The 11471-nt window shown below is 41.1% G+C and overlaps 1 protein-coding gene across 3 annotated transcripts in view; it reads left to right on the top strand.

The window, feature by feature from the left end:
- Nucleotides 1-6113, top strand: part of LOC123770237 (cytochrome P450 2L1) — a 51954-nt gene extending 45841 nt beyond the window's left edge. For all 3 annotated transcript variants that reach the window (XM_069339947.1, XM_069339948.1, XM_069339949.1), the window contains 4 exons: nt 2687-2867; nt 3369-3486; nt 4412-4556; nt 4845-6113. In XM_069339947.1, the coding sequence (XP_069196048.1) occupies nt 2687-2867; nt 3369-3486; nt 4412-4556; nt 4845-5029 (629 nt within the window). In that variant the 3' untranslated portion in view covers nt 5030-6113. The remainder of the gene's footprint in view (nt 1-2686; nt 2868-3368; nt 3487-4411; nt 4557-4844) is intronic.
- Nucleotides 6114-11471: the final 5358 nt, after the last annotated feature.

Consider the following 11471-nt stretch of genomic DNA (forward strand, 5'->3'; position numbering starts at 1 on the left):
TGTGGTGGTGGCGGAGGGCTGGGGCGACGAGACACCAGCCAATCAGCAACAGGCAGGCAGAGGATTAGCAGTTAGCTGGTTACGGCGGTGGCCAGGTGTTGGGGTACGATTTGCTCTCTGGGCAAAACGTTTGGCGATACTTGGTGAACGTATCTTGTATATTGACGTAATTATGTAGGGAAGAGCATTCTCAATCTCTCTTGAAAGAGATTATCGTCACAAATGTGAATTGAATTAATCCGTTCAACACCGCCTAAAAATATTAATTTAACTTAAAAATACATTCTATACCGAATACCTCTCATATTTTGTACTACAGTATAGTATGCATATCTCACCATTACTGACGACTCTTGTTGGCGTATGGAAGACGGTGAACAGGTGGGAGGAGGAGAAGAGATGTTAGTGTTTGGAAGGGGGAATCCCCTTCCATTTTAGCATCAAGCAGTGATGACATTTCTGGAGTACTCTCTCTCCTACGTTTTGCAGGCATACCACTAGCTCCTGGTTGTCGCTCACTGCTTCTCTGGCTCACTAAGAGCCGGTCCATTGAGACCTGTTTTTCCTCACGTCTTAACTCTTGTCTGTAGTGAGGCATCACAGTGTCATTAAAAAGGTTAAAGCAACAGCCTACTGCAGCTTGATTTTGGCGAGTCGGACAATCCCCTGCTCGCCTTAAACTCTTTCATATCTGCATCACTCGTTCCAGGGATTTTCTTTATAGGATCTTCATGCAATACCCTTGTTTCTCACAAGTGATAGCCTCTGAAATGCTATCACCTAAAGCTAAAGCGACAGGCTAAAAGCTTGTCGTTTATCCAAATTAATTATAACTTTTCTACATTCTCAGTTGTTTCTGTTCTTTGTTTCGTAATTGTTGTTACACCTTTTGCCACGTTAGCACTCAATGTCCTTTTTCTTAGCAATTATGGTGGATATCGTTGACATAGATTTGTTGTAATGCCTATCTGGTTCAACAACCCTCATACCATTTTCATGTTTATAAATGATCTCTTGTTTTACCTCTATTGTCAACCCTCACAACTATTTTCTTAGGTTGAACTTTACCACTGACTTTCTTGGGACCTATGGCATGATATATAATAACTTTTATGTTCAGAAACGAAAAAAAAGCAGAAAAAAACAAAGAAATTCTTTACAAAGAGTTCGAGCATGGTCGCGGTCGTCACTTTGCGGGATACTCTGGTAAACAATTGAGCATGCCTCGCCTCGCACCAACAGCACCACACTCTCGTTTGATTAATACACGTGTCAACAGACGTCGTATTGCAAGGAAAACGTCGTACACCAATTCAATTTTTACCGTGAACTTTACGTCGTAAACCAAACAAATCGTACTCTAGGGCAGTCGTATACCAAGGTACACTGTACTATTAACCCCATTCTCACAGTACCAGAGATAAGGTACAGTACTTTACTGTAAATAAGAGGTGTGGTACGGATCTCTCTTGGGCAGGCGAGACCCATTGAGTCGTAAGGATTACATATCACTGAATATCTTCTCTCGTCGCCCCTCTACAAACAACATCTTCCCTGCATTCGAGTCTCAACAGAGTCCTAAGTGGGTCTCAGAACACTAACTTAAATATTGGAGTCCTTCTTAAACATTTTCCAGATAATTTTCACCATGTAAATGTACATGTATATTTTTACATGTACATATATATATATTTACATTGGTGTATACTGGCCGCAGGTTTTCATTGATACACGTTTCATTGAATGTGACTGCATATTCTGCATTGATTATTTTCTTGTTTAAGGCTTCTATCCCTCTAGCTAGTGTTCTTGCATCTTGGTTTATTGGAAGAGGATTTCTCCAAATGTCATCTTTGTTCGAGGAGAAGAAAAAATAATCATTAGCTGTAGAAAGTTATTATTTACCTTATACCTTATTATATAACTTATTATATATTTACACAACATTTCGAACCTACATGGTTCATTCTCAAGTAAAGGGGCAGTACAGAGCATATTGGATTTAATGTGAAGATGTCAACATAGAAGACACCGTTCAAAATGACAAGCCCACTACACCTGATTAAAGTTTGTATGTGCTTCCTCACCCTTTTTTTTATTCGTCCCCCATTTACGCCCTATTCTTCCTTTATGACGCACTCATCTATTTGTTCATATATATACATGTACATATCAATATGTACTATCAATATTTACATGCACAGTATATCATATGTATATACAGCACTCCACTACACATGTTGATATATACCCTGACTTAACAAAATATCCTGAAGTACTACTGAACCCTTATCTTGAGGTTATCTTGAGATGATGTTGGGGCTTAGTGTCCCAGCGGCCCAGTCCTCGACCAGGCCTCCACCCCCAGGAAGTAGCCTGTGACAGCTGACTAACTCCCAGGTACCTATTTACTGCTAGGTAACAGGGCATCAGGGTGAAAGAAACTCTGCCCATTGTTTCTCGTCGGCGCCCGGGATCGAACCCGGGACCACAGGATCATGCGCCCAGTGTTCTGTCCGCTCAGCCACCGGCTCCATAACTAAACTTCATAATGAGAGATCACATTCAGGCTAAATATCAACGACCTATAGGCTACTTAAGCACGTGTTACCTCTTGGCTTGCGTAATCTTCTTCAACCAATCAATCCTAACTAAACCCTCTACCCTGACCACTGTACCCTAACAGAGGAGGACCTGTGGGTGCAAGTAGCAGATCTGTTCACAGCCGGGAGTGAGACAACCAACCAGACACTTCGTTGGGTCCTAATGTACATGGCCAAGTACCCTGAGATCCAGGCCAAACTTCAACACCAGATTGATGAGGTGGTGCCCAGGACACACCTTCCCTCCCTCCAAGACAAGCCCAGGTATGTTTAGCATGTTGTATTAGGTAAAAATATATATATATAAAATTCTACAAAGTTATTTAGTTAGTAAATTTATTGTCCTTCTATTAGACAAATGCAAAATATTATGGCAAACATTACTGTACAAGACCTGTATAACTGGTCACAAAAACCCTCCCTCACTGTTTATATGTATAAACACAAATAAAATCCTTCTTACTTCAAAATGCATTACTGTTTGGCCTAAGTGAGGCAGCTTCTGTTTACTAGTCCATATAAGGCTGTGCAGAGGAGATTTTGTGATTACACTGCCGTTTTCGCTCATATATTTATCCAACCTATGATGGGAAGTTTCCAGTTTATTGGCTTATATAATGCATCTATTTTTATACACAGATCTTGAACCCTATTTCCTAATCAGTGTTTACCAAATTATTTTCTTAACATACGTTTTTATAGCTTGAATCCATGATAATGCTGCTGATAACTTATCATCATCTTTAACACATCTCTGCCCCTCAGACTTGCCTATCTTGAAGCTGTGATCAATGAGGTGAGCCGACAAGTATCCTTACTACCCTTGGGAGTGTCTCACTCTGCAATTACTGACACCCAACTTGCTGGCTACACCATACCAAAGGTAAACACACTCACACTACATTTAATCGATAAATACACAGTAATAGTACTGCCGATATCCCTATACCACAGGTACTCAGCTTCACAATATTAAAAGTACACACTCTTAGAATACCGTTCCATCATACAAAATGCCCACACACACACAGTATCACCAGTAACCCTGTACTAATGTTTATGCTCAATGAGTGGCCAGCTTCACCATGCTAAATGTACACAAAACTTGTTTTTGTTATACTATAATTGTCTGCAAAGCTCACCACCTCTGTATTATTGCCTCTACTCCGTATTTCCTACCATTCTGTTTACTCCAGCATGTTATGTTATGTTATTGTGCAAATTTAGGACCTGACCCTCCTGTATCTTCCATGTAAGTGGTGCTTCTTTCACATCTTCTTTCTTGTGAGTACATTTTGTGAGCTTTGAGACAGTCCTAATAACTTAGGAGCTCTATCATGTTGATGCATGCTGCATGTTCTCTGAATTCCCACTGTTTTAGTAATTGGTACATGTGGGACAGAGATGCAGTACATATGGGAGATTGTTTATATCCATCTGATATAAGTCATGGAATATCTTTGAATATATCTTAAAATAACTGATAAATTTCTCCTTTGTGTTCTCCATTACTGCAGAATATCACCTGAAATGTTCCCCTTACTGTTAAAGGAAGTTATGCTGTGCAGCTTATCATAAAATTTACCATGGGAACCAATACAAAATATTTCAGTGAGAATATATGAATAAGTTATTTTATGTCAACTACAACAAATATAATTGACGCTGCAAAATCGTATACCAGTAAGTTTTTGAATACATCAGAAATCCTTTATTAAATTGTCAAACAATTTCACTTTATTATTTAATTTGATCTTTCCCTCTGCATTCAGTGAGTGTTTAATACCATTGCTAAATTTGTTTCTTAGGGCACAATAATCATTCCTAACGTCGAAATGTGCCACAATGATCCAGCCTACTGGGAGAAGTCTAACGAATTTTATCCAGAACATTTTCTCGATAGTGAAGGCAAATATGATACCAAGAAGAAGAGTTACATTCCCTTTTCCATTGGTAAGTGAAGAAAGTTTTATTACATGAAAATTATTATTTCTCGTGCATTTATCTAATTTCGAAGACATGAAGCAATAACGTAACAAAATTGCTTTTAACAATAATTTAGATTGGTTGTGCATGATTCATAGGCATTAAATGCCAACTTTCCAAAAAGAATAAGTTCATAATTTGTTTTAAGCAATGGCTGTCTAAAATATTATTTTGTTTCTTCAAGCATAATAGCTTCTAAAGTATGAAATCCTCTGAAACATTGGCTGTTACGTAACTTACACAATGATCTGCCAGGTCGACGAGTGTGCCCTGGTGAGGCTTTGGCCCGTATGGAACTATACCTTTTTCTGTCAGCACTTCTACAGAACTTCACTTTCTCAGTTCCTGAAGGAGAAGAACTGGACTTGAAGAAGGATCCCAGAGTGATATTGTTTAATTTTCCCAAACCTCTCAACATCATCATTAATAAAAGAAAATAATGCAGAGTAAGCAGGAAATTATTAAGAAAAAGTGCCAAGTCTGGGAAGCCACGATATTTTTCTTTTTAATCCAGTCATGAAGACCTTGTCCCAAATCCAACCATGAAGATCTTTTCCTAAACCCAGCCATGAAGACCTTGTCCCAAATCTAACCATGAAGATCGTTTCCTAAACCCAGCCATGAAGACCTTGTCCCGAATCCAGCCACGAAGACCTTGTCCCGTATATCGCCTTGAAGATCTCACAATCATGATCACTAAATCATGAATATGAATTTTTCTCATTCATTTTCTAAACAAACACTGGGTCCCATTGCATGATGTGCCGAGGCAAGGCTGTGTGCTGTGGCTGTTTGTCTCACTTTGGCAAAATCCGCCGGACTGCTGCCCATGACTGCTGAGTTAGTCTCGAGGCCCTCACACCCAGGAAAGGTGCCCAAGATTTATATTCCCTTGATGAAATCTGTTCACTGGAGACCTCGGAAATAAGCAGTCTGTACCCACAGAAGTTTCAAATCTCATAATAGACCTAAAAGCGTTAAAAGATCACTGTACTCACCCCCCAATGAAGCGACCCTGGTCACTGTGTTGAATATTAAAGGTTAAAATCTGATAATTTGGTATGTATCGTGCACACTTTAATTTCTGTTATTTTCGTAAAATGTTTTCCAGAAATTGAATGTCGAGTAAAAGGATAATTAATATATAATATAAAAACTATGACAGGTAGGCAGGGTTTCTTTATTTATTAAAGAAAGACAATATGTCATTGTTTAATAAGTGAAAGTTTTATGGTTGCTGCCAATGTGCTAAATAATAGTCAAGTCAGAGGATGATAGGTATAGAAATGGTACAGCAATGAATCAATAATGAAGCCTGGTTCTAACTTAATGATGCACAATTCTGCTGTTAACTAATAAAGAGAAAACCTTTATTTAGAAACATATTAATAAAGGAAAAAAGTTGCTTTGACCACCAAATGGACAAATGGCCTGCTATGTGAGCAGAGAAATTTTAACGGAGTTTGTATAAGCTATGCGTATGAGGCAACAGTATAACTGAAGAAAAAAAGTAACTATTTCTTGTTTGTTGGTGTTAATTCCAAGCCTCTGATGCACTTCCTTGGTATTTTGCACATTTCTGTAATATAAAAAATTAATATATTTGCAATGACAGGGGAAATGTTTGTGGAAAATAATATTAATACGCCATTTCCCACTATCAAGGAGCAGGACAACAATAACACCCTGTTAATCACCCAACTTCATAAGGTCTGCTCATGCCGTCTACACAAGGATAATAGTCACTCAGGTGTATCATATTTCAAACATGTCTAAAGGTCTGATCCCCCACAACCCTGTGTTAGCCTAGTAAGGCACCGGTTACTTGTGAGGGAGGAACACAAACTCAAGTAAGTATAAACTTATAGTATAAACTTATATTGATGCCTCCACACCCAGTTGATGCCTCCACACCCAGCCGCGGCCTCCACACCCAGTTGATGCCTCCACACCCAGTTGATGCCTCCACACCCAGCCGCGGCCTCCACACCCAGTTGATGCCTCCACACCCAGTTGATGCCTCCACACCCAGTTGATGCCTCCACACCCAGTTGATGCCTCCACACCCAGCCGCGGCCTCCACACCCAGTTGATGCCTCCACACCCAGTTGATGCCTCCACACCCAGCCGCGGCCTCCACACCCAGTTGATGCCTCCACACCCAGCTGATGCCTCCACACCCAGTTGATGCCTCCACACCCAGCCGCGGCCTCCACACCCAGTTGATGCCTCCACACCCAGCCGCGGCCTCCACACCCAGTTGATGCCTCCACACCCAGCCGCGGCCTCCACACCCAGTTGATGCCTCCACACCCAGTTGATGCCTCCACACCCAGTTGATGGCTCCACACCCAGCCGCGGCCTCCACACCCAGTTGATGCCTCCACACCCAGTTGATGGCTCCACACCCAGCCGCGGCCTCCACACCCAGTTGATGCCTCCACACCCAGTTGATGGCTCCACACCCAGTTGATGCCTCCACACCCAGTTGATGCCTCCACACCCAGTTGTTGGCAGTTGCTTGGCCATGGCCCAGCGCGTTTTCCCCCCCTCTATAGAACAATGCACAGTTTAACTCTCCCAACCGAGTTGAAATGGAAGGGGTCCCAGCGGTCGGACAGGACTCCACAAGCCTTGAGGTGCCAACAACTACACCTAAAAGAGGTTTTTGCAGAGTATGCAACAAAAGCACCGCCATAAACTCCAACGGTGGTGTTATCCGCTTTCACACCTTCAACGAGGTAAAATGCAGTGGTTCCCACCAGTTTCCAAAGGGAAGCAATGGCCAGCTGCCATTGACAGTTAGGGAAGAGACTCCCATTAACCTAATCTCATCTGACCACCTCACCCAAGCGATCATAGCAACGTCTGCTAGAACATTACCACACATCCCAAAAGCAGCCCGCCCAAATGCAGCAGCCAAACTCTGTAATCTCCTGAAAAGGGTCAATGATGCCCCTGAAAACATTCAAGCGTGGCATAATGTCCTTCTGTTTGGCAATGTATGCCTCACCGTCCCTCCAAGGAGGGACAAATCACTTTCTTCCTCGGTCCTGAGGGCGATAAATGAATACCCAAGGGGGGACAACCTAGTTCGCCTGCCTCTCCGAGCAAAACACATCCACCGCAGAAATGGTAACAACAACATACCGGAAACGTACAAAATCTGAGCACAAATCACCAAGAAAATTGAAGAGGGAAATACCTCAAGTACTATTAGAGTCCTCACCAGTGACGAGAAAATTGCTCCTCGAAACTCAGCCACAGCACGGGCCCTGCAAAGCAAGCACCCACCCAGAGCCCCTCAAGGCGACAACATCGTTCCGCCATCAGCCGACACCATTTCAGACCCATTAACCGTTGGTGAATCTGAGGTCTACAAAGCAGCCCTTTCTTTTCCACCTGGGTCAGCAGGCGGCTTTACAGGGTTAAAACCTCAACATATCAAGCGAATGTTAGGGCCGAGAACAGCACCCTCCTTGGAGCCCCCTCTCGGGTCTAACGCCATTGAGGAGATCCTTGACAAGAAAATCGCAGACCTTAGGAGGATGGAAGACAGAATAGGTGACATCGATGCCCACGATGCTTTTTATCTCCTCACCAAATGCCTATCCCTTCCGAGGCTAACCTACTTTCTGAGGTGCGCCCCATCTTACGACAACCAAAAGCTTGAAGAGTATGATCTCTTACTGAAGACCATGCTGGAAAAAATTGTTAACCTCTCCCTCAACGAATGCCAGTGGAAACAAGCCACTCTTCCTGTTAGGCTCGGTGGCTTGGGTGTCCGCACCGCCACCCAAATTGCTGTCCCAGCCTTCCTGTCTTCCTCCTCAGCATCAGATGACCTGGTTAAGGAAATTCTACCTGACACCCTGAGTGATGTAGCAGGGATACAGGACCCCCACTACAAAGAATGCGACACGAAATGGGGTGCCATGACAGACCCAGCACTCAGACCAGCCATGCCGAAGGCCAAGAAACAATCCAGTCCGAAAGTTTATACCATACATATATACCAGTCAGATATATATATATATATATATATATATATATATATATATATATATATATATATATATATATATATATATATATATATATATATATATATATATGACAATGTCAGACCACGGAGGAAAAATGAAACAGGAAATTTCCTTAAGTACTTTCGTATATTAAATACATCTTCAGAAGGTCTGTATTTAATATACGAAAGTACTTAAGGAAATTTCCTGTTTCATTTTTCCTCCGTGGTCTGACATTGTCACATTCTTAATCACGTGTTTATTTTCGTGATATACACACACACACACATATATATATATATATATATATATATATATATATATATATATATATATATATATATATATATATATATATATATATCTATATATATCTATATATATATATATATATATATATATATATGTCGTACCTAGTAGCCAGAACTCACTTCTCAGCCTACTATGCAAGGCCCGATTTGCCTAATGAGCCAAGTTTTCCTGAATTAATATATTTTCTCTATGTTTCTTCTTATGAAATGATAAAGCTACCCATTTCATTATGTATGAGGTCAATTTTTTTTTATTTGAGTTAAAATTAACGTAGATATATGACCGAACCTAACCAACCCTACCTAACCTAACCTATCTTTATAGGTTAGGTTAGGTTAGGTAGCCGAAAAAGTTAGGTTAGGTTAGGTTAGGTAGGTTAGGTAGTCGAAAAACAATTAATTCATGAAAACTTGGCTTATTAGGCAAATCGGGCCTTGCATAGTAGGCTGAGAAGTGCGTTCTGGCTACTAGGTACGACATATACATATATATATATATATATATATATATATATATATATATATATATATATATATATATATATATATATATATATATATATATATATATATATATATATATATATATATATATATATATATATATATATTAGTATATTTTGGTAGCAGTCTTTCCTGTAGACATATATTATTAAATATGACCGAAAAAGTAAGATTAATAATTCTAACACGAATTTTCTCAATCTTTCGTACATTACGCTTCACTGTTGGAGGTAAATCAAAAATCACTTCTCCAAAATTCATTTTTATTTCTAGTCTGACGCGACACGGGCGCGTTTCGTAAAACTTATTACATTTTCAAAGACTTCACAAATACACAACTGATTAGAACTAACGTATCTCTGCTTTTATATCTACATTTGAGTGAGGTGGGAGGGATGATGTGGCATATAATGATGTGGCATTAGGGGATATTAATAGGGTATTAAAAGTATCAACACAAGACAGAACAGAAACAATGGGTATTGAATAGAAGTGTTTGTAGAAAGCCTATTGGTCCATATTTCTTGATGCTTCTATATTGGAGCGGAGTCTTGAGGTGGGTAGAATATAGTTGTGCAATAATTGGCTGTTGATTGCTGGTGTTGACTTCTTGATGTGTAGTGCCTCGCAAACGTCAAGCCGCCTGCTATCGCTGTATCTATCGATGATTTCTGTGTTGTTTACTAGGATTTCTCTGGCGATGGTTTGGTTATGGGAAGAGATTATATGTTCCTTAATGGAGCCCTGTTGCTTATGCATCGTTAAACGCCTAGAAAGAGATGTCTTGCCAGTATATAGTCTTGCCTATATACTGGGTTTTTTGGAGCTTACAGTCCCCAAGTGGGCATTTGAAGGCATAGACGACGTTAGTCTCTTTTAAAGCGTTCTGTTTTGTGTCTGGAGAGTTTCTCATGAGTAGGCTGGCCGTTTTTCTGGTTTTATAGTAAATCGTCAGTTGTATCCTCTGATTTTTGTCTGTAGGGATAACGTTTCTATTAACAATATCTTTCAGGACCCTTTCCTCCGTTTTATGAGCTGTGGAAAAGAAGTTCCTGTAAAATAGTCTAATAGGGGGTATAGGTGTTGTGTTAGTTGTCTCTTCAGAGGTTGCATGGCTTTTCACTTTCCTTCTTATGATGTCTTCGATGAAACCATTGGAGAAGCCGTTATTGACTAGAACCTGCCTTACCCTACAGAGTTCTTCGTCGACTTGCTTCCATTCTGAGCTGTGGCTGAGAGCACGGTCGACGTATGCGTTAACAACACTCCTCTTGTACCTGTCAGGGCAGTCGCTGTTGGCATTTAGGCACATTCCTATGTTTGTTTCCTTAGTGTAGACTGCAGTGTGGAAACCTCCGCCCTTTTCCATGACTGTTACATCTAGAAAAGGCAGCTTCCCATCCTTTTCCGTCTCGTAAGTGAAACGCAGCACGGAACTCTGCTCAAATGCCTCCTTCAGCTCCTGCAGATGTCTGACATCAGGTACCTGTGTAAAAATGTCGTCAACATACCTGCAGTATATGGCCGGTTTCAAGTTCATGTCGACTAAGACTTTTTGCTCGATGGTACCCATGTAGAAGTTTGCAAACAGGACACCTAGGGGAGAACCCATGGCGACCCCATCTACTTGCTTATACATGTGCCCATCCGGGCTCAAGAAGGGTGCCTCTTTAGTACAAGCTTGGAGTAGTTTCCTCAGAATACTTTCTGGCATGTCAAGAGGAGTACAGGCTGGATCACGATACACTCTGTCGGCTATCATTCCGATTGTCTCGTCCACAGGTACGTTGGTAAACAGCGATTCTACGTCCAACGAGGCTCTTATCCCTGTGGCCCGTGTGCCCCGCAGTAAGTCCACAAATTCCTTTGGAGACTTCAGGCTGAAGGCGCAAGGAACATAAGGAGTCAGCAGGCCGTTGAGTCGCTTCGCCAGTCTGTACGTGGGTGTGGGTATCTGGCTAATGATTGGCCGAAGTGGGTTTCCAGGCTTGTGCGTCTTGACATTTCCATACGCATATCCAGGTTTATATTCCCCAATGATC

Source organism: Procambarus clarkii, chromosome 42 (genome assembly GCF_040958095.1).
Source record: "Procambarus clarkii isolate CNS0578487 chromosome 42, FALCON_Pclarkii_2.0, whole genome shotgun sequence".
NCBI classification, from domain to species: Eukaryota; Metazoa; Arthropoda; class Malacostraca; order Decapoda; family Cambaridae; genus Procambarus; species Procambarus clarkii.